This window comes from Protopterus annectens, chromosome 15.part0 (genome assembly GCF_019279795.1).
Source record: "Protopterus annectens isolate FY-2018-M chromosome 15.part0, PAN1.0, whole genome shotgun sequence".
Classification (NCBI taxonomy): Eukaryota; Metazoa; Chordata; order Ceratodontiformes; family Protopteridae; genus Protopterus; species Protopterus annectens.
In genome coordinates, this window is record NC_056749.1 from 653,579,282 (window position 1) to 653,604,225 (window position 24,944).

Genomic DNA, 24,944 nt, shown 5'->3' on the forward strand with positions numbered 1-24,944 from the left:
GAACTTGGTCAGCCAGAGTCCCTTTGTGTTGGCTTGAACTTCAGAGAAGTAGATGCCAAACAGGAGAGGACCTATGACCTATCACTGTGGGACGCCACTCATAACTGGTCGGTAGTCAGAATTGGAGTCTGCTACTTTCACAATGTGGGTTCTATCAGTGAGCCAGTTGACAACCCATCTTATGACATAGGGGATTATCCCTAGTTTACTGAGTCTACCTATGATTCTTGAGTGAGGGATGGTGTCAAAGGCCTTGGCAAGATCTAGGTAGGCTGTATGAACTACCTTGCCCTCATCCAGAGCTCTGGTGACAGACTCGAAGTCTATCAGGTTGAGCAGGCATGATCTACCGTTCATAAACCCAAACTGCATGGGGTCCAGAGTTTGGAGATTCCCTATGTCCCTATTTAGAAGGTCCATGATAATGCACTCCATAGCCTTACATATCAGACTCATCAGGCTAATGGGGCAGTAGTTCCCAGGGTCTGTAGCTGCTCCCCCTTTGTGGAGTGGGATGACCATTGCAGTGCACCATTCGATAGGAACAAAGCCTGAAATGAGGCTGTGATTGAACAGGGTACTTGGGTGTGGTGCCAGTTCACTTTGTAATTCATGTCGAACACAGCAAGGGATATTATCAGGTCCCATAGAAGCTGTATTCTTGGCTTTGGATAGTGTGGTTTTTACCTGTGTAGCCTTGATAATAGGGACTTGGCATTCCTCCGGTATTGTGATGACTATATCCCATAAAGGAAATGGCTAAAGTCTGTAACAATGCAGAAAAATGACAAATGTCAAATATTCTCCAAAACTAAATCATTCACTGCATTGCACTCCTATAACCTTTAGAAAGCCATTTATAAAAAGCTGAATTTTAAGTTAGTGTGGGTGGTTTTGTACTTTGATAATCAATATATTCATAAATGAACAAGGAACCAATGCAATCTTCATCAAGATGAATACTTTATTTAGTGTAAGATTCCTTTGTAATCTCCCTCACCTTTGCTTCCTGAGCCCACACAGCAAGATACCATAACATCTACATATTTAATTCTCACAATGAGCATGCATCCACTGTTTACATTAAACAAATTGTCAAATGTGTTTATTCTACAAATACAAAGACATACTAAAGACTTCCAACATATAATTTTTCATAATTCTTGCTTGTACCCTTGTTTACATGCAGACAAACTCCTTATTTTATATTTGTTTGTACTACAGTTGTTAATATTGAAAGCACAAACTGCAGCACATTTCACTTAGTGTTTTGCTAGCGAAATCAATGTCTAGAAATACTACATTAAACTGACTTCCCCTTAAATGCACTTATTTTTAAAAACACTCATGTTTAACATATACCAGGACAAAGGTGCATTAATGTTCTTTCCTCAACAATGTCTCAGACAATATGACAGTTACGAAAGCTACATGTTTTTAATAATGAAAGAACCATTCAACCAGATCATTAGCAATTATCCACTCCAATCAAATTTTGAGGCGTTTAATTAACCAGGTTAATGAACCAATGTTTTTAGTGGCAAACCAGTAATATAATTTGAATAGTAGGGTTGACAACATACTAAAAAGAATTACCAGTGGCAACTACACAAAAAACAGTTTTCAAAGGACAAATACAAAATATACTGCCAAGTTACCTTTCTTCAGAGAGAAAAAAAAAAATGCCTTCAAAGTCCCTTAACTCAAGGCTGTGTGATCTGTCCGATTACATTATTTGTTGCAGTGTTCTAACTTAATGGTATAACTGTCTTGGGTTACCAAGTTTTTGTTCCTTTTCAATTATGAATGACATTATCACTTTAAAATGAATAAGCTGTGATCCTGGATATACTGGAAATAATTACTATGATGGTTCTTGGCACACTTCAGCTTCTAAATGGTAATTACACAAACTTGTGTCTTCATTTCTACTGGTGTATTTTATATCCCTAATCAATGTTCTTAATGGACATATTTGAATTCCATATGAAATAATTCCCTGAAAGACACTACCTTAACAAAAGCATCAAATTGATAAGGTAACAGCTGCAGCATTTAATATGTATATATTTTTTTTGAAGAGAGAAGTTGTTTAATCCTGTCCTGCTAAAGGAAATTCAGAATTAAAAATGCTTGCTTTTCGAAATCCTAAATTTTAAAAGGGGGAGAGTTAACGGACAGCAATTGAAATAAGATCATTTGTGTCTCTCAGAAAAGCCTGTGATGAAGTTAAAGATGTCAGAAGAAAAAAAAAACACTAAGGCCACAGACGTAGATGAAAAGACTGCAATAAAAAGACTGCACTGTTAACTGTATGGACAGCACAGTGTTTCAATTCATCCTAGAAGTACAGGTGTGTTAAAACGTGCGAGCTTGAGCCAATAGTGGTGAATTATATTAGTCCCACTTTAGAAGCGTGGCAGAAGTTTTTTTCATTAATTTCTGACCTTTACATTTATACAAAATGAATAATAAAGAGCAACTCCAAAAGCAGCATACAAATTCAGCTTAATGCACACAACATTCCAAACTCCTACTAGCTATTACACAGACTGCATCTGATGGACACACTGATGGTATCTGCACCAACAGAAAAGCAGCATTTTATTAAAATGATTTTGCAACTATCTCTGCCAAACTTGAGCAGATTCAAAATAATATTTTTTAGCCAACTAACAGAATAGAGGCATGCATTTCAGATACAAAACAAGCACATTTCTGATTTTTTTTCACGGGATAAGGAAAAGGGGACTGAAGGCAGCTCTATGCTTAAGGTATAAGTGCGTATATTTATAGAACCAGATAGCTATCTGTCCTCGGGTTGAAAAACATTTCCTTGAGCCTTCATGCTGTTTTGTAACTTTTGTCTGTAACAAACAATGCAAAATGCACAAGTGCAGCAGTAACACCTTCCACAAAGAGAAGTTGCTTTGTCTAATACACAGTTGTAAAAAATATATATATATTTTAAAGGACTGAGTCTGCACGCCTAGTGGTAGGTAGTATTTTGTAACAAACTCTCTTCAAACTCTGCACAGATTTTTTTTTTCTGAAAGCAGTACACTAATAAAGCAGTTAGGGCTTTTCCCTGCTTCAAAACACAGACCAGCACTGACAACAGTTGAGGCTAAAATGAATACATCTAAAAACAACTCATGATGAAATGGGAGTTGCTTGTTTCACAACAAGTTTTAAACGCAAAGGAACTGATTAAGTAAACATTAACTTTTTTTAACCTGAGATTTCAAAGAGAACCATTTCTGGATTATCCCTAAGGAACTACAAAGATTAAACACCTTATATACATTGAAACTGGTTGTTTTCTATCTTGAGAATCAAAAGGAATGCAACAGAATCTGCCCTCACAGCACCGTCCAGTCCTGGTATATTAAGCCTCCAGGAGAATAATGAATTTTCATCTTTTATTTATTTATTTACATTTGTTGACCGGGAGTGTCCGACTGGATGTAGGCCCATTTTCAGGGGAGGCCCAGGGAAAACAGCTCCACAGTTAAAACAGACAGTAGTTAAATTGGATTACATAGCGATTAATTTAACATAGCAATTACTTACAACATATTTACAGATGAAGAACATAGTACATCAGTAGACAACTAGAATCTTTATCTGCGAAGTACATAACAGACATTAACAAATGTTACAATAAGAAGTTCCTGCTGTATAAGTACTAGGCTTATGAGCATCTGAGCTTGCTATAATCAAGGTAGTTAGTGGAGTGGAAAGAAAGGTAGTGGTTGGATGGGGTGGGTGATATTAGAGTGGGAGTTGCAAGGGCATAGCCAGCATGTTTTTAGGTGCGCTTTTAGTAAAGTTTTGAAGTGGGTGCATGATGGTATGGAGGTAATTTTGGGTGGGAGGGAGTTCCATAATTTGGCTATGGTGCAAGAGAATAGTGCTTCACCAGCAGAGTTATTGGCTTTAGTGATCTGCAAGTGATTTTTGTTGCTGGATCTTAGTGGTCTGGTGGTGCGATAGGGTTGGAGTAGATTCTGGAGGGATGGGACATTTAGTGGATGGTTTACTAGTTTGTGGGCGAGTGAGAGTTGATACCATTGAAGGAGGTGCGGGAGTTCAAGCATGCCCAGTTCAACAAGTGAGACAATGGTGACTATGGTAGGATGCCCCTGTAGCGAATTTGGCGATTTTGTTGTAGCAGGTCTCTAGCATGTTTAGATCGCAGTGCCTTAGGTTGGTATATATTGGAGAGGCATAAAGTAGGGTGGAGATAAGGTGGGAATTTGCTATTGAAATCTTTGCTGCTTTGGTAAGAAGTTGCTTATTTCTGTATAACGCTCCTAGTTTTTTGTGGACTTATTTTATGGTCATGGATATGTGAATGTCAAATTTTAGTTTGTCTATTTCCACTCCTAGCAATTTGGTGTGTTCAGTTGGGTATATAGTGGTGTTGTCTTTTGCTGTGATGTTAAAGTGAGAGTTGTTTGAGTATGTTTGGTGGGTTGGAAGATGAGTAGTTTAGTTTTGTTTGGGTTGAGTATTAATTAGGCATCGGATAACCAAGTTTCAACAGAGGAAAAGGCTTCCTGTGTGACTTTTTGCAGTTTTGGTAGGGACTGGGCTGAGCAGATGATGGTTGAGTCATCTGCATATTGTATGAGTGTGCCATGTTTGGGGGCAGAGGCTAGATTACCTTTTTCTATTATCTCATGGGCATAGCCTCCCCTGAAAGAAAATCAGACAGTTACTTCAACAGATACTTGCAGCAAAAACAAAAGCTACCCTCTAAAGATTCTATGGTTCAATAACGGATCATAAGGCAGGGTATGGAAATAGAAATAGTGCTACCTGTCCCAAACCTAAGGTGATCCATCTTTTCTTTAATCCTCTATATAAATGTATACATGCAAAATTAACAGACACCACTTCAAAGGAGACATAGGGAAAAAGTGACAACAGAGATCATAACAGCCACTCTGGATCATGTTACTGACAGTGGAATTGCTGAAAACACAGAATTCCAGGGTGGGTTTGAGAATTTCCTAGTAGGAACTAGGGCTGGCAATAAAGTACAGTTGTGTAAAATCTTATCATAACAGTAGACGTCCTTCCATATCACTCTTGCAGTATTCATTACACTTGGAATCCCCTAGCAAAATACTCTCATACGGGGGTGACTTCAATTACCCTTCCATCAACTGGGAAAACTATCCAAGTACCAATGAACAAGCCCAACGCTTCCTGGAATTAATCAATTACAATGCCCTGGGCCAGCTCATTCTGACCCCCACTAGAAGAAGCAACATCCTTGACCTGGTTATCACTAACATGGGAGACTGATGCTCCTCAACTATAATCAATTCCTCCCTGGTTAGATCCAACCGCAAACTACAAATCTGCATCTCACCAATCTCCATCTCACCTTCACCTCCCGCAAAGGTGACCACCCAGAAAAACTTCTCCAAAGCTGACTGAGCTCCTAAAAACAGAGGTGGCTAACGTCTTGGCACCCATGCCAAGGGAAAATAGCTGCATGACTACCGAATCGTACACCAATGCACTGTACAAGCACATACACAAATGCATGGAACTTGCCATACCAAACAGAATCAAGACTCTCAACTCGAAAAAAGGAAGCCAAACTGGTGGTCTCCAGCCATCAAACTCTACAACAGAAGGAAGAAACTGTTGCAGAAAAACGTGAAGTCACAAGAGATTTGAAATCCCTTATCAAATCCTCTAAAGCCAGCTATGAAAGCAGAATTGTGGCTGAAACTAAAAACAACCACAAAGCCTTCTACAGCTACGGTCTCTATTAAATAGTCGCTTGCTTAGGTTGTCGAATGCCTAAACGTAGACCACTTAAAATTGGGGATGGCCATTTCCACACAGGGAAACAAGTTGTTTGGCCTTGTGTGGATTTTGCCCTGTTTACAATGTAGAGCAATCTTGAAGTTGGTATATTCAGTTGGGGGGGGGGGGGGATAGGGGTGAAGCTCCCCACTTGATTTCTGTCTAAAAATTTTTTTTTTTCCTTTGGCCAACGGCATTGTTTCCCTGTGTCAAAATGGTCATTCGTGATTTTAAGTTGTCGACGTTTAGGAGTTCGACAACCTAAGCAGTCGACAATGTAATATAGACCTTATAGCTATACCACGAACCTCTAAGGCAATAATCAGATTTGCTCCGAGTCACTGCATAATGGTACCTCCTATACTGAGCCAACATATATAGCCAACATACTGGCAGACAGATTCAGTGCCATCTTTACCCCTCTCCCACCCACCAAAGGCCCTATCACAACACCAGAGGAAAGCCTGGTACCCAGCATCTCTGCAGCAGTTAAAAGCTGGTTTGTCCAAAACAAATACAACATCCATGGGACATGATAATATCCCTGGCTGTTCTACATGAGCTACAAAATGAACTGGCACCACACCTGTGTGCCCTGTTCAATCACAGCCTTACCTCAGGCTTTGTCCCTAATGAATGGGTCACTGCTACAGTCATCCCTCTCCATAAAGTGGGAGTGACTGCAGACCCTGGGAACTATCACCCTATTAGCCTGACAAGTCTGGTATGTAAAACTATGGAGTGCGTCATCATGGACCTGCTTAACAAAGATGTATGCAATCTTCAAACTCTTGACCCCATGCAGTCTGGCTTTCCTGCCTGCTGAACCTAGTTGACTTCTTCGAGGTAGTTACCAAGGCTGTGGATGAGGGTAATGCAGTGCATACAGCCTACCTCGACCTGGCCAAGGCCTTTGATACCATTCCCCACTCAGGTATCACTGATAAACTTACCAAACTAGGCATCAATCTTTTCACTAGGTGGGTTGGAAACTGGCTCACAGACAGGACCCAGAGATTGAAAGTAGTGGATTCCAAGACCGACTTTCGACCAGTCATGAGTGGAGTCCCACACCAGTTCTGGGCCCTCTCCTGTTTGGCATCTACTTCTTTGAAGTCCAGGTCAACAAAAAGACACTGGCTGACCAAGTTCGCTGATGACTGCAAGCTAGGAGGCATTATTAAGTCCCCAAGTGATGCAGACATCCTACAAAATGGCCTCACTGAGACCAATAACTGGTGTCAGAACCATGGGCTTAAGCTTAAATACCAAAAAATGCACCATCCCCCTTGGAAAAAAACTCAGTTCCCATGAATTACCACGATGGGAGCCCACTAACGCTGAAGGTAACAGAAGAGATCTGGGCACCCAAGTCAACAGCAACCTCACCTTTAACCACTGTGGTCAGAAAGTCCTATGTGGCACATCTCATAACCAAAGGTTTCACATCCAGGAAGAAAGAGGTCATCATCTCACTCTACTCATCCCTCATTAGACCAATCATTGAGTACAACACCCTGTTTGGCATGTATGTGGCCAGACACCTTCAACAGCTGGAGAGACCACAAAAGTACCTCACAAAAAGGATCCTAGGCCTTCAACACTTGTCCTACATGGACAGACTCAAGAAACGTCAGCCATTCTCAGTCTCTTATCATCTTACTTAGAGGTGATGTCTGCTTCATTTACAAAGCCATGTCCGACCCACCCCTACTTGAAATGCTACACCTAAAGAAATCTCAATCCCCCTGCAACACATGCTCCAGACATCACAACCTCATTACCACAATCAACAGAACATGCTGGAGAGGCAGGTTTATCACCCAGAAACTGCTCATACCCTCGAATAAGTTCCCATTCATGTCAAGCAGAGCAACTCACTGGCCTTCAAGAGAAATCTTGACGAGTGGATGGATAACAGAAAGTTCACCCCAGGGATCACTCCAGTGGCCCTACTGGATAGAACCACTGTGAACTAACATCGAGAGGCATGACACCAGGGCAATTTTTTGGGCTAGGCTTGTAAAGGCTCCAGGAACATTAACCTAGTACACACCTATGAACCTGAAAAGGGTAGCCCAATGTCTGGCCAGTATACCAATGCTTTCGATTGCAATAGGGATGTTGTATGTCAGACAAATGCTCTCCACTCATGGCATGGGATAAAGGAGCTGTACAGATGTACCTTCCTCAGAATTTGTTTGCCACCAGTCTAAATGCCATCTTCAGTCATCAGTCTGCCTGTTACCAAGCCATTTCAGATAAGTGCCCCACTGGAGTTTTTCTGATTTTGCCTTTTACTTTTTGTTGCAAAGTTACCAAATTTACAAAGCTTCCAGAAAGGGAAAATAACATTGTAGGAGACAGACTTCCCATAAAGACCATCATGAGCAGTGTGTTTTGCTTAGCTCCTTCTCACAACCAGACATTGTGCCCTATTCGTCAGGCATTTGTCAAGAAAACTCTTCATAGTCATCTCTACTCCTTATACATCTACTGGGAAAACCAAGTTGTTGGTGCAGGGTACAATGGCAGAATTGTCACAGCTTGAGAGTTAGCGGTCTGCTAAGAAGGCCAAAAATTTAGGTCAGATTCTACTGCTGTGCCACCTCTCAAGGCTAGAGAAAGCCTGGAGGATCACCCAGTTTTGTCCATCAGATTCCTCTGCCAAGACCACATCAGAGGCAGTCATGGATCCAGCTTCTCGAATGTCCTCAGAGGCTCTGCAGATGTCCGTTTTAGATATTCAGAGAGAACTGTGGCTGATCATATCTGACGGAGTTCCGCAAATTTTTGTTAGGGAGGAGAGCCCCATACATTGAGTGTTGGCAGGGGTCCAAACCTCCTAAGATGTTTAGGACAGACATCCCTTTAAAGAAGAAACAGAAGACAAAAGGATATTTCCCCTGCTCCTAAGGATCCTTAGGATAAAAGGCAGGGTTTTACTTATCTCATGGCTTTGAAGCCCCCTCAGGGAGTCTCTGTTCTTGTCCCTCCTTGATCCTCTACTCCTCTTAAGAGGTCCAGGGAGGAGGACTCCTCTGATGAAGAGTCTTAAGCCTATTCCTCTCAGATTCCATCTCCATTGGATTATGGTTCAGAAGAGGTTTTTCAGTCCAGACTCTCCTTTTGAGGAGATTTCCTTTGTCGATACCATCTCTGGTATGGTGGAGCTTTTTTAAGTGGTATTATAAATTCCTCCAAATGGAGTATCTTAAGCCCTCTGCTGTTCCTCCTGTTCTAGATGCTTTCTTGGACACATTTTCAGTAGCTTCTTAGGCTTATGATTTTCAGCCCCCTGCTCCTACAAAAACTGATAGGTTTTACAAGGTACCTGATTGTAAATTTCTTTACAAGTGTTCCTCTGCTGACACCTTTGTTATTTTGTTTTCTTCTGACAAACCTTCCAAACTTTTTCCTTCTACTAAACAGCTTCCCTCTGGGAAGGGCAGAAGAACCACAGAAAGATAGGGCACAACGGTGTACACTGCTGCTACTCTGGCCTTTAGGGCTGTGAATTACCAGACCCATATGACTAGGTATGTTTTACCCCTTCTCTCAGACTTTTCAATGTATGTCAGTCTTTCCAGATTCTGAGGGGAAGGCTTCGTCCCTCTCTTTGTTAGGATCCTCTTCTCAAGTGGCTAGACATTCCAATTAAATGTAGTTGTGACGCAGCTGATGCCTCTTCTAGAGCTGCTGTCTTTAGTTCTGTGTTAAGGCATTATTCTTGGCTTCACCTTAAGCCTCTGCCTGATGAGGCCAAATTGATGGAGGAGTCTCTTGACAGTAACAATCTCTTTGGTTCTTCAGCTGCTGAGCCTTTTAGGTCTCTTCAGGAGAAGGGTAAGGCTATGCAGGTATTAAAACATATTTTTGTTTCCCCTGTTTCCAAATATTACAGAAATTATCCTACCAAGTCTGTCTTTATACAAAGACAGTCTTGCCCTCCTGCAAAAGGTAAAAAATGTTCTAGAAGAGCTCCTCCTTGCTAAGTCTATGCAGACTCCTACAGCTCAGAAGCCTCCTTTTCCAGACAAACCAAGTTTTGTCTATCTTCTTGCCTTCATCCTAAGCCAGGTTCTTCTGTATCTGACTTTCCCTGTCCCTTCACAACTTGTTAAGGATCACTCATGATTCTTGGGTTCTATCAATCATTCATCAGGGGTATTACATGGTTTGGAAATCCCTTCCTCCTTTCTGGGCATTCCTCAACCTCCTCAGGAACAGCTGCATTTTTTTTCTGGATGTTTTTCAGAGTGTTTTGTCTCAAGGCTCCATGTAAGCAGTTTCTGCTCCTCAAAAGGGGAAGGGGTTTATTCCAGAATTATTCTGATTCCCAGGAAAGAATGCAAAACTTGGAGACCCATTCTGGATCTTTCCCAGCTCAACACCTTTTTAAAAGGTTCCTTCCTTTTATAAGCTATCCTTTTAAACCTTGTTTACTCTCCCCTCCTACCTCAGGCTTTCCTAGTCTCTCAGGATCTCAAGGATGTCTATTTTCCATATTCATATTCATACTGATCCCAGTTTTAAGAATTTTTTAAGTTTCTGTTTCTTCCTTGCATTTTTCAGTTCTCTGCTTTGCCATTTGGGCTATCTACTGCCCCCAAGGGTCTTCACAAAATGCCTCTTCACTCCTATGATTGCTTTTTGCAGGATGAGGGGAATACAGATTTTTCCTTATCTGGATTATCTGCTCATTCAGGCTTCCTCTCCAGAGACCTTGTTTCAGCACCTTCATTATGCTATTTGCCTCTTTCAGAAGATAGGGTTTACAGTGATTTTTCAGAAATCTTTCCCGACTTCTTCTCAGGATCATGTTTTTATTGGATGCATTGCACCAGACCATTCATACGCTGGCATCCCTGTCTCCTTCCAAAGCTTCAACTCTGATTGCATTTTTTCATTCCCTTTTTCCTCTGGTCTTATTTACAGCCAGGGAGTTTCTAAGGGACATGGGGTTCATGGCTTACACTATTCCGATGCTTCCTCTAGCCAGGCTTCATGTGAGAAAGCTACAGTGTTTCCTAAAGTCAGTCTAGCTTCAACATTCTCATCCTTTGGACTTTCCAATTCCTCTTCTTCCATGCCTCAGGATAGAAATTCAGTGGTGGATTTACCTGTCTCTCTCCAGGGCTTCCTTTTCAGCCTCCAGTCCCTTCTCAGGAATTCATTTTGGATGCCTCAGATATAGGGTGAGGAGCTTCTTTTTGCCCTCAGATGTAGGGTGGGGAGCTTCTTTTGGCCAAAAACACACTAGCAGTCAGATTCCACCAAGGTTCTTTATTCCATCAACGATCTGGTACCTCGGCTATTCGCCTTCAAAGGATCACATTACAAGTTTCAAAATGAACTCATTTTATACTATTTAACTAATTAGTTAATTCATGAATTAATTCAATTGTACTTCAAAATTTAAAGTGACCTTTATATATAAAATATGACATTTACTTATTTTGGTCTATTTAAATTATTTTAAAGCATTTTATACTTTTAAACCATTTTATACTTTTATAATATGACTATTCAGCACATACAAATAAAACTCATTTAATATATGTATATAGAAAATATTACTTCAAAATGTAAATATACACATAAGCTTGATTATTTATTTATATAAAAATATATCTAAGAATTAAATCCATGTTAATGATTGTAAAATAATTCACTATCCAAGTGATATATTTACATGTCATCCACTAGATTTTAGTAAAAAAATATATATGTATGTGCAAAAATATGCCTTTGTACATTATTACAGGCCCAGCTCCTGATTTAAACCAAATGGTTTCAATGTTTTATATTTAAGTATCATCCTTGCTTCTTTTGGCCCTCTACAGGTTCAAGGACTTTGGTCCCTTCATCAGAAGTACCACATCAACATCAAACAGATAACGGCTTTTCTAGCTCTTCAGGTTTTCCATTTTTCACTCCTTCTAGGGCCCCTCAAAATCTATACAGACAATATGACAGTGATACAATACAACAAGCAAGGGTGAGCACAGTCTTACCTCTTGTGCAGCCTAGCTCAAGTTTGGGATCTAGCTGTCCAGTATCTGGCGACTCTTCAGGCTGTTTATATTCCTTCAGGACATTGTGACACTCTCTGGAGCAGGTCCATAACACAGACTCACGAATGGATGCTTCATAGAGATGTGTTTCAGGACACTGTCCGCCAGTGGGGTACTTCTCAGGTAGATCTTTTTGCCTCCCCTCTGAACAGACAACTTTCTCTCTTTTGCACCAGAGTTCTATGTCCTCAGGCTTGGAAGGTGAATGCCCGCTCTTCCTCTTGGAAGGGGATGTTTCTCTATGACTTCCATCCCCTCTCCCACCAAGGATTCTGTTCAAGATAGAACAAGGCTCTTCCAAAATCTTGTTGGGGATTCCCTTTTGGCCCAGACACCATTGGTTCCCTATTCTTTGGCACTTAGCCAAGGCTAATCACCACAAATTACTCACAGCATGGACCTACTTACACGACACAAGGGGTCTCTCATCCATCCCCACTTGTCCACTCTTGAATTGACACTGTGGGTGAGAGGGTTTTGATCCTTTTTACATACCTTTCTTCCTGAGGATGTGCTTCGGGTTCTGCAAGAGGCCAGGAAACCCACTAACAGGAAGTCTTATTTATCCAAGTGTAAGAGATTTTCTGTTTTCTGTCTTGCTCGTAATCTGGATCCACCTTCTTTAGAAGTTGCTTTGGTTCTCTCTTATTTGTGTGAATTGCTTAGTGCTGGGTAGGCATACTTTTTAGTTAAAGCCCATCTTTCAGCTATTTCTTCTTGTCTGTCTTTGATTCATCCTAAGGCTTCTATATTTGAGGTCAAACAATTCCTTAAAGATGTCCTTCATATTCGGCCTCACAGGAAGCCTATTCCTCCATCCTGGGACCTTAATGTTGTTCTTGAAAAACTGACTCAAGCTCCTTTTGAGCCTGCAGCTTCAGCTTCCTTACAGCTTTGTACCTGGAAGACTGTTCTTTTGGGTCCTTACTTCATCTAGCAGGGTGTCTGAGCTTCAAGCCCTTATGGCTGTACCTCCTTTTTTAGTTTTTCATAGGGACAGGATGTATTGTTGTACTAATCCTTTTTTGCCCAAGGTGGTTAGTGACTTCTCTCAATCTATTCATTTTCCCATTTTTTTTCCCTCTCCACATTCTGCTAGTGAGAAGGTTCTTCACACCTTGTATTTGCATAGACAACTTAGATATTTGGATAAAACTAAAGCCATTCATAAATCTGAGAAAATGTTGGTTTCTTTTCATCCTACATCTTTAGGTTTGGCCGTTTCAAACCAAACTATTTAATCCTGGATCTCTAAGGCCATTTCCTTTTGTTATTCTTTTCATGGGAAAAAATGTTTTTCTTCTGTTAAAGCTCATTCTACCAGGGCTGTGGATTGTTCTGGTGCCTTTTTCAAAGGATTGGATACCAAACTCCATCCTTGAGGCAGCTACTTGGACTTCTGTACATACTTTTTCCAGACATTGTAAGGTAGATATTGTTTCCAGGGCTAGAGCTGGATTTGTCAGGGCTATCCTGCATGGCTTTTTTGAGGGCTCTGCCGGACCTTCCTCTTCCAAGTTTCCTCTTGAGCTCTTGTACTCGCCCTAGTGTAATGAACACTGCAACAGTGATATGGTAGGACACCGTACAGTTGTGTAAAACATTACCATAACAGTTACTGTCTTTCCCTTCACTATTGCAGTATTTGCTCCCTCCCACCACCCCCTTTTTATTTTTCCTTCTGGATGCACATTTTCCTCTTACTCCTTGGACTGTTGTTCCTCCTGGGGCTTTTCATTTCTGAGGCTGGTACATCCATCCATTGTCTTTATGCTCTACACAGTGAGTAGGGGGCATACAAGTGACGTACATCCCTGTTACAACCCAAGTTTTTGGTATACTGGTCAGACATCGGGCTACCCTTTACCCTGACTGACCAACTTATCCACATTTACCCTGGTTTTCCCTGCAAGATAATGGGTATCTTTTTAAAATTATCTGTAGCAACCAGGAAAGAAGACAGGGTACCACAGCTCTATAAATCAAATGGGTTGCTCCAAAGATGTGTGTGTGTAAGGGGGGGGGGGGGCAGCCAGCCAGCCACACTCACTCTGCATCGTATTTGTTTTTTCATTGTAAATGTTGTCCCTCAGAGCTACAAAGTTCAAAGATGTCACATAATCCCATCTCACAGCTACCACCAAAGGGTAATTGGAACCTGAAGTTGGCAAAAGGGAGTTTAGTCACAGAGGGCCCTACTTAAATCTAAGTCACTTGTGACACAAAAAGACACCGTACTTCTGAATTGACAGCCAAATAACCATTCCTTACTTTCTGTATTTAAACAGTCCATAGGGGGAAAATACTGTCACAAATATCTATACCATAAGACAAGCCTGCATACATTTGCAAATCCTAAGGCAATCTATGTCAAACTGCTCACTGGTGGGGTATAGACGTATCTTGCTCCTTAGGACCTCTATTTACCTTACTACATTATCCTATATTCTTGTACCTTCTAGCATCACAATGTTTACCATCATTTCCTTGCAGAGTTATGTGGCTTGTCTCTTAGTACCTCTGAATTTTGCAACTAGCATTCTGTACTGTTGTGCTATTCTTTTTAAAGATAATTTATTTAAGTATGTTTGTTTACCAGAGTAAAGCACGGATCTCAATGGACACATTTCAGGCTTGGGCAGGCAAATACATACAAGACCTGAAATACATATCAGCTGAACAACAGAACAGCAATATTAAAGTAGAACACACACACACACACACACACACACACACACACACACACACACACACACACACACACACACACACACTCTCTTTGCAATCACAAAGTAGTTGGTTCATAACTTAACAAAAGGAAATTACTTAAGGAAGACAGCGCTGGAAGATTACCGGAAAGTTAGACGGGAGTTACATGGAGTGGCCAGTAGGAAACTGCTTACACTGGCTTTGTCTGTGCTGATAAGCCTAAAGCTGGGGTTAAAAAGTGAAGTAGGTTAGACAGGGCCACAGTTTTGGTGTTAGAATTAGAATTAAATATTTCAGGTTGTGTACTGGAGTTTGGTCTACAGGGGTATAAAAATGGACTTGACCTACTGACTTCTTAGGTTGCAAGAAGAACTTTTATGAGTGAATTCAGTGACTAAGAGTTAAAAAGGACTCAACATTTAAAAGTAACTAAAACTTAAGTATGTTAGAGATCTGCCCTTTTACTTGACTGGTAGCCACTTTGCCTTCCTGTATTTTTGGAAGTGATGTTGGGGATAAATGGACAAACTTTGTTGGAAATAACTGTACAGCTGTCGCATTCTTGGAAGAGGTTGTGGAAGACCATAATCAAGCTGTGAGAAAAAAAATCCCCTTACCTATGGTTAATCACTGCTGGACAGAAGAGATATAATTATGAGATGATCTGAGCCCAAAAGTGTAGTTAATTTTGGGTTGTGTTCAAATGGGAACTTGAGATTCAAAAGGAGTTACTCTGCATACTTGTGATAAAGGAAAAACATTCTAGAATTAACTTAAAGTGAATCGATTAAAGATATGGAGATAATGCAGCTACTTGTTTAAACAAATGGAAGCCAGCACAGCTTAATTTTTTTTCACAATGATGTATACAGAAAGCAGTCTTGATAAAACATTGAAATACTGGAAAACAGTTGAAAAATTCAAAAATCCACTGGCTAGATGTAAAAGAAAATGTTTTGAGGGTACCACATAAAATGCTGCCTAATTAGATAAGCCTGTCCAACAGAAGAAAAAACAGACTTTCAGGGTGGGGGTGGGGGGGGGGGTGCATCACTCAATGTTTACCTCCAATTAAAATGTATGCAATCATGCCAACAGTATCTCCAGTATGACATATGAGCTTATAAACACAAAGTGCAGCCGAAGTCATGTCTATTTTACTCCATGAAATGTACTTTCCTAACTCTGGTTTAGCTGGCATTATAAATTACAATAAAGGGAGACATGAAAAACAAGCTCCCTCTATTTACCTGGCAGGGCAGTACAAATTTGTTATTCTTATCGAAAGACAACTAAGTGAATGCTGAGAAAGCACATTCAGGGTGTTAAGCCGCATAGCAATTGCAGGTGAGATAGTGTCAACAAGAATTTCTACACATTTTCTGAAAATAAATGTCTAGAATGCCGCAGTTTAAATGCTGGCTGCCAAACATTCATACATAGTAAAATTCAAACAGCAAACGCTGTTTTAGAATGCTATGTCGTTTAGAATTAAACAATAACACACTAAATGACGACAAAGCATATAGACACAATGACTACTGTACCTTTAAAAACGATCCATGATATTTTGTTACATATGGACTATCACACTGGCTTAAAACGGTTATTTCTTGCTGTATATCTTCTATTTCATCTTCTGCTTCTTCCAGGTCTATGATTTTTATTGCAACTACTTGTTGTGTTCGGTTTTCAATTCCTTTGAAGACTTCTCCAAATGAGCCTTTACCAATTTGTTCTAACTTAGTAAAAAGCACTTCCGGATCAACTCGGACATTCTGCAATAAAATACCACATGTAATACAGGTTTACTTAATTTGGCTTCTTAAATTTAGCTTATAAAGAAGAAAGTATAAGACTTATTTATGTACAATACAAACAAAAATACAAATTTCTTGCAGTTACAACCTTTGCTTTCCTGAATGTGCAATACTCCAATGTTGCGAGAACACACATTTTGGACGGAGTAGACTTGTTTAAAGCAAAGCACTGCTCCCCCCCCTTTCTATACAAATGCATCAAAAGTATGATACATGACAATCAGTCTTAAAAGTCAAATGTTTTAACAAAATGTTAACATAGCAGCAGTTGAAATTTGTACTACCACTCCAATAAAGGATTATTTACCATTATCAGCCAGTATCTGGAATCACTAAAAAGCTCAAATTACTTCAACACTTAAAGGAAAAAACTGAAAAAGTCCATGGGAATCCAAATGGAAGATGATGGTGGATGCATGTCAGAAGAATGCCTGTTCATCCAATACCTTTCTTTCCCCTACATAATTGTACTGAAGGAAACTACACTTAAAATGTTGAGTAGTAAAGACAGAAAGCTCAAAACTTGCAAATTATTTGCAGTGTAAAGTACAGTTGTGTACCTACCATAAATGTAGATGTTAGAGTGTATTCACTGTTGCAGTCATTGGGTTATCCTGCTAGCAGGCTATCCGCAGTCAGCCAGAATTCCAAAGTCCTGGTCCGGCGTCGGTCGCTGATGCCTCCTCTCTGACGTCAGTGCGCCAGGGGTATACAAGATGCAGCTGACGCCATTTTCTTCAGTTTTTCTTGCCCCAGATGTCAGGTGCCCCCAAGAAGGTAGGCAATATACATTGCTTATAAAAAACATACACTAAAATAAACAATACCGTCATCTACAGGCAAATATACCACATAGGTTGTACAGGATAGAGAAGTATAGATAAGTCCCAGCAAAGAAAGGGGGATGGTGGGTGGGTAACCTGGACTGCAACAGTGAATACACTCGAACATCTACATTTATGGTAGGTACACAATTGTTCTATCTTCATCGTGTTTCATTGTTGCAGTCATTACACTTGGTTTGAATCCCAAAGCTAAGGTTGGGCGGCTGGGTCTAAATAGGATTAGGAGTGGCTATGAGGCCCTGCAGAACTGCAGTGGCAAAGCCTGCTCTGGATTTAGAGTAAAGAGGTAAGTGGTAGAGCTTGGTAAAAGTGTGCACTGAACTCCAAGTTGCAGCCTCCAAAATTTCCTTGGTTGGCATTCCTCTGAGAAAGGCTGCTGAAGTGGCTGCTGCCCTGGTAGAATGTGGCTTAATATTCTTAGGCACTGACTTGCCATACTGTGCATAGCAGAAACAAATACAGTGTCCAATCCATTTTGAAATAGTCTGCTTTGAAATAGCCTTTCCTTGTGATCCTGCAGCATATGCTACAAACACAGTTGCTCAGTTTTTCTGAAAGCTTTTGTTTTGTCCAAGTAGAAGCATAGCTGCCTGTGTATGTCCAAAGAGTGCAGAAGTCTCTCCCCTTTATGCTGGGGATTTGGATAAAATGTTGGCAAATGAATGGTTTGGTTAAGAGCCACACTGGATACTACCTTTGGCATAAATGTTGTGTTTGTCCTTAGAGAAACCCTGTCCGGATGACAAATGATAAAAGGTTCCACTGCCATTAATGCCTGTAACTCTGAGACTCTTCTTGCTGAAGTTATTGCTAGGAGCAGAGTAGTTTTCCATGATAAGAATTTTATATCAGCTGTATTGGCTGGCTCAAAAGGAGGCAGTGTGAACTTTAAGACAAAGTTGAGGTCCCATGTAGGTACCAGTGCTCTCCTTGGGGGTCTTATGTTTTTTGCCCCTCTGAGGTACTGTCTTAGCAGTGGACGAGAGAAAACAGGAGGTTCTGTATTGTAATGAGCTGAAATGGCAGAGGCATGGATCTTAATTGATGAGAAGTATAGGCCTTTGTCCAGCATCTCAGTTAGGTATTGTAAAATCTGAGGAATATTTGGAACAAGTGGTTCAAGTCCTTGTGCCTGGTTCCAAGCACAGAATCTCTTCCATTTTTCTGCATAAGATTTCCTGGTGCTGGGCCTCCTGGCTTCCAAAATGACATCTATAACAGCTTTAGAGAGAGGTGTGTTCTGAGTGGCTATATTATCTGCCATGCAGCCAGATGTAAGGTTCTGAGTTGGTTGTGCAGAATCTGATTGTTTTGTTGAGTCAGAAGATGAGGAATTTCAGGTAAAGACCAGGCTGGGCCTTGAGACAAGCTCTTTAGGATTGGGTACCATTGCTGGCGTGGCCAGTCTGGGGCAATCAGAATAATTTTTGTCTTCTCCTGTCTGACTTTTAGGAGCACCTTAGGAAGGAGAGTCAGTGGTGGAAAGGCATAAGCTGTTAGGGTTTTCCAGCTGAATGACAGAGCATCCACTTTTCGTGCTTGTGAGTGATAAGTCCTTGTGCAGAATCTCTGTAGTTGGCAGTTGTGAGGGGAAGCAAAAAGATCTATGTCTGGGCATCCCCATTTCCTTGTTATCATGCTGAAGACCTGTGGATTTAGTTTCCACTCGTGAGGGTCCATGAGGTTTCTGCTTAGTTCGTCTGCCAGAGTATTTTTCTTTCCTGGCAGGAATTGTGCCTGCAGATGTACTTGATAGGTTAGTGCTGTGTTCGACAAAGTCATGGCTTGCCTGCAGAGGGGGTAGGAATGTGTGCCCCCTTGCTTGTTTATGTACCACATAACTGTAGTATTGTCAGTCTTTAGTAATAGTTGTCCTGGATGTAGTAGATCCTTGAAGGCTGTCAGGGCATTCTATACAGCTAGAATCTCTTTTTGATTGATGTGAAGATGCATTTGGTCCGTGGGCCACGTGCCTTGAATACATTTTCCTGCCATGTGTGCCCCCCAGGCATAATCCAATGCATCTGTTAGTGTCTGCCTGGCTGTGGGAAAAGTGAAAGGCTGTCCCTAGTTGTGGTGACAGGCCAGTGCCCACCATCGAAACTCCTGTTGCAGGCAGGGAATGAGAGTTATTGTTTCCAGGCTGTTGCAATGTTGAGTCCAAACACTTTTTAGATACCATTGTAGCTTCCTCATATGCAGTCTTGCATATGAAATTAGCAGGATGCCGTGAAGCCCAAAGCCTGCAGAATTTTTCTTGCAGGTAGCTGGGTCTTTGTTGCCATCATCTGAAAGTATGAGTCAGTTGCCTTTGCTTGTCATTACGCGAGATAAGCCATCTGGGCAGTTGTATTTAAGTTTGCACCCAGGAATATTATCTCTTGAGAGGGCACTAGTTTTGATTTCTTTTCATTTATTGTGTACCCTAGGCAAATTCATAATCTTTTTAAAAACGCCAGATGCTTTAGTAGAATGTCCTTGCTCTCTGCTTGAATAAGGCAGTCGTCCAAGTAGGGATACATTTGAATTCCTTTTTGTCTGCAAAATGCAATTATTGGTGCCAGGCATTTTGTGAAGACCCTGGGCGCAGTACATAAGCCAAAGGGCAGTGCAGAGAATTGGTAATGCATTGAGCCAGCTATGAATCTGAGGTATCTTCTGCAAGATTGTCTGATTGGGACATGCAGGTATGCCTCTTTGAGGTCCAAAGTAACTAGCCAAGCCTTCTTGCCCAGCATGGGTAGAAGTTGCTGCAGTGTCAGCATTTTGAATTATGGAACATCCAGGAAAGTATTTAAAAATCGACAGGTCCAGTATTGGTCTCCAGGCATTGTCCTTTCTGGGTATCAAGAAAAGTCTTGAGTAAAATCCTTGTCCCTGTTCTTGCTGTGGTACTTCCGTGAGAGCAGAAATTTGTTTTTGTGCCTCTGCCCATTGATTTTGTGGCAGGTCTGGCATACCTTTTGACCTTGGTAGGGTGTGAAACTGAAACTTGTAACCCTAAGAAACAATATTTAGTACCCATTTGTCCTGGGTGATTATGTGCCAATTTTGTGAGAAAAGTGCTAGTTTTCCCCCTAAGGGTGCTGCCAAAAGGTAAGTGCTTGGCATTCGTAGAGGGAAGTCATTGGGACTGTTTCCTATAAGGTTGTGATTGGTCTTTTCCACCTTTGGGGGTGGAAGCACCCCATTGTTTTGGTCTGTATGAGCCTTGGGGCTGAAATCTGCCTCTTGGGCGTATGTATCTGCCTCTTTGTGGCCTGTCTGACACTGGAAAGGACCACTTTTTAGAAGGCCAGTTCCTGCTAAATCTAGGTGGTTGAACCTGTAAGAAATCCTTTACTGTCTGCATTGATTTTGCTTTATCCTCCATTTTCTTTAACACCTCTTCTGCCTTAACACCAAAGTATCATGCTGTAATGGAGCATCCAATAATTTTGCTTTAACATGATCAGGTAAACATTGTTTTTTTAACCAAGCGTGCCTTCAAATGACAGAACCTGTAACTGTGGCTCTGCAAGAAGCCTCTAATGAATCAAAACTACATTGCAGAGTATGCTTTCCCACTTGTTCAGCTGCATGCAATAAATCCTGCATTTCCTTATTGTCAGAACATTCTGAGCTTGTAAGCATTTTCTGTTTTAGCAAAGACATTAGGTATTGTTGATATTTAAGCATGTGAAACTGGCAGTTTAAAGCCCTTACAGCTAAAGTAGCAGAAGTGTAAACTTTTTCCCCCCATCTATCCAGTGCTCTAGAATCCCTATCTGAGGGAACAGGGTTTTTTGCAGTGGAAGCCTTGACCCCTTTGGGACCCTGAGAAATTGTTTCTGGGTCAGCAGCAGGGTTTTTATAAAGAAATTTATGCGAGTCTGGGACCCTGTAAGTACCTATCTGGTTTGACTGGTGCAGGGGGTAAAGAATCAGGAGACAAACTGGATTCAGAAAAAACATCAACAATATCTAGTACAGGGGGGATAGCAAGGGGCCTGTGCTGAGGCAGTAAAAGAAATTCACTGAGCCTTTTCTTGGATTCAGAATAGTCCTGGCTCTCCCAATGGAAATGCTCCCTCATGGTGTGCAAGGTTTCCCCAAAAGAGTAATCCTCAGGAGGAGAGGCTGAAGGGATAGATTCTTCAGCATCAAAGTCCTCATAGGGAGGAAGAGAATATCCCTGCTCTGAAGAGGAATCAGAGGAAATAGAAACCGGTCAGAGGAGTCACAGTCAGTGTCTTGCCTAGGCCTTTTATCAGGAGGGGGATGGGAACCCCTGATCAAAGTAATTAGGTCCTTGACCATTTTAAGCATCCGTTTCTTTGGCATGGATGACTGTCCAGGAGAATGCTGTACTTGTTTAGTCTTTAATGGTGTTTTAGACTTTGGCTTGGCTGCTGAAGTGGGCTTGATAGTAAGCTGTGTAGGTCTGAAAACACCCTCAGAAGCCGATGCCTGCTCAGCAGCTCCGGACCCATCTGAGGGAATAGTTTCCGTAGGCCCAATACCTTGAGTTTCCAAAGGCCTAGTTGTCTCCACGTGGGAGTCGGAGGCAGCCTATAGCTCTGAGGTAGTGGATGTCGGGGGCTGCGAAAGCGCCTCACTGAGAACCGGCAAACCAGCGACTGGCCTAGAAGAGGCTTCATCGTTGGTTTTGGACCTCGGATGCCTGTCCTTTTCTTTGTCTTGGCATTTTTTATGGATTCCGGTCATCGGTTGTTCTGACGGCATTATCTAGTTAAACCTTCGGCCAAAGTAATGTAAAGCAAAATCAAACAGACGCTTAATAGTGCATTAGTTGAATCTAGCACAAAACAGACAACTAGCAACGGCGTGGTCAGGGCCTAGGCAAGGAATACAGTAAGAGTGAAAATCCATATGAGGCATTTGCTTCCCACAAGAAATACAATTGTTAACTTTTACAAACATCGGTCTGGAGCAAGAAAAAAAAAGTTTCCCCAATGGGGTACTTAGCTTTATTGAAGACTTAGGTTCTGAAATTCAATTTCGAAAATCTCAGGAGTCAGCCGACCGGCACTTGTGAACTGCTTTTGCTTTGGGCACCGCGTGGCAAGAAAGACTGAAGAAAATGGCGTCTGCTCCATCTTGTATACCCCTGGCGCACTGACGTCAGGGAAGAGGTGACAGCGACTGACACCAGACCAGAACTTTGGAATTCGGGCCGACTGCGGGTAGCCTGCCAGCAGGATAACCCAAGTGTAATGACTGCAACAGTGAAACACAATGAACATCAAGGTGGTCCTTTAGAAATGAATAAATGGAGGATTTTCTAAGATAAGAATTTTTTTGGCCCTTCCCAACCAGACCATCAAGGCCCCATCTCAAAATCCTGGCCATTTTGTTCTCCAACTAGCCAGTCATAGCCAAAATGTCAGCTTGGGGAGATGGTTAGGATAAGGAAAACAGTCATCCTCAGGCAGTCTGAGTTTCTTTTTCTTTTTATGCCCTATCCTTAGTCTTTTCTCCACACCAGACATGTAATGGCATCACTGCAAGTAAGACTTAACCTGCAAGTGCATGTCCACTTCCCTGGCAGCAGGCTTGGAGCGTCCTGGCTCCATCATAGGTTGCAACTTTTGCTGGAAACACTTTTTCTGGATTAAAGTGGGCCGCTAAAATCCCCATTTTAAAAATGCAATACAGGGACATGAAAACGTGTGCAAAAATTCAGTATATCCTGATGAATAATTCATTCTCCTTTCTAATCACATTTTTATACATAACAGAAACACAGAAGTGTTCTCAATTATCAGAGAACATACCCATTTACATAATCTCCAAGGTGGCACCACTTTGAATAAATGGGGATAAGTATATTTTCCATTACACAGATTTTGAAACGGCATAATTAGAGGTTGGGGTGTGAGTTTGAGCCATAACATTTAGAGGACACAGCAGAAATTTGTTTAAATTTTAACTGTTTTGATTTATAGTGGTAGACTGGAGCAGCAGAACAGTGTGGTCCTAGACTTCAGAATCTAAAGGCCAGATAAGACCCTATAAAACCTAATGTCTGGCCTCCTTACAGTTCGTAGTTAGGACTGGCTCACATGTGAATGGACAATTACCAGGACTACAATGCTATCCAACTAATGTCCTAAACGTGTCTTAAGCAGATATTATTTTTATTAAATCATGGCCTAAAAGTGGCTAAGCCTGATGGGGGGAGGGGGCATACTAATAGGAGTTTTTCTGCTTCACTTTCCCTGCCCGCACAAGGCAACATTATACTGATAGTCTCTCTCCTCCTGACTGCTCTGTCCGTTCATTTAGAATGTTTGTGATCTAACTTGCTGTTTACAATCAAACTTTCTGTACACAGTGACAGTAATTTATTTTCCAGTGACACACATAGATCTGTGTACTTTCTAATCTTTTAAACATGCTGTAATGAATGCTTTCATCTTCAGCTGCAAAGCAATTCAGTTTTTACATATGCATGGCAGCATGCTATTGATAAAATGTTATGATGCACTTCTCCCGCTGTACTAATTTTATGTGACTGGGTCCTAATAAAAAGTTTTATAAGCTTTTTAAATAAAAAAAAAAAAAAACACAATTTTACTAAATACCTCCAAGACATCGCTACAGGTATGGCATGGGATGCATCCATAGACCTTGTATTGTATGCCATGCATGTACAGTGGGGCATCCATTTAAGTCTAGAGATGCACTCCCACACTAGCTCTATAGAGAAGTCACAGAGTAAAAATCAGATTAAACTTCCTGGGACATCAGCATATGACAAAGAATTTAACACTTTTTTTTAAAGAAAACAAAAAATATTGAGAGCATGTAAACTGAACGATCGGGGAAATATAGGCCAAGTAAAAAACTAAAAGCTATGTTGCATAAGCCAAGTACAAAAAACTTTAAATCCAGCCTGTTTATTATTGTAGAATATTCCTACAGAAATCAAACTGAATTAACCACTGTCTTGATTGTATTACCCATTGTATGATTCTAAAACCCCATTTCTAATGTTAAGAACTGACAATCTTTTTCTCTGCAATTTGTTTGCAACATTTGTAACTTTAATGAAGTTTTTCTCCCTGGGTCTCCTCTGAAAATGGGCCCAAGTGCCCAGTCAAACCATCCTGAAAAAGAAAATGCAATAAATAAATTTCAATTACATTTATTTTTAATAAAGCCAGGAACTGGCCACAATACCTGGGATTGGTATCTCCTAATTCTAGTCTTCTATCAATAATATAGTTTTTTCACACTCCTGCTTCAGCTGTTCTTGGACATTACACATTAAAAGTAGCCTCCACCCAAGACTCAGTAAGGCAGTTGTGTGCAACACTGCACAACTACCAGAGATTCAGAAGGTTTATGATCCCAATGGGAGGGAAGGAAAGACTACAAAACTATTGTTATTTTGGCCTTTCCTGAACCAAAAATATTAAAATGCAAGGATTCATTTGATGAAAGGGAAAGGAAATGAAATTCCTAGAAACATATCCCAAAATTTCATACAAACTCAGCATTGCATACTGTGATGGACGAAGTGCATAGAAATGGGGGGAAAACAGCAAAGTCGCAATCATTTTGTATGGAGGAAAATAAATTCTTGGAAGGAAAAATATAGTATGCTTAGAGAGGAGCTGTTTTAAAAGGGTCAGCTTTTGAATCTGAAGTTACTTTCA

At 41.0% G+C, this 24,944-nt stretch overlaps 1 protein-coding gene across 2 annotated transcripts in view; it reads right to left on the reverse strand.

Moving 5' to 3' along the window:
* LOC122789986 (serine/threonine-protein kinase 26-like) overlaps window positions 1-24,944 on the reverse strand; it is an 809,573-nt gene that overhangs the window by 530,890 nt on the left and 253,739 nt on the right. For both annotated transcript variants that reach the window (XM_044057496.1, XM_044057497.1), the window contains one exon: window positions 16,163-16,393. In XM_044057496.1, the coding sequence (XP_043913431.1) occupies window positions 16,163-16,393 (231 nt within the window). The remainder of the gene's footprint in view (window positions 1-16,162; window positions 16,394-24,944) is intronic.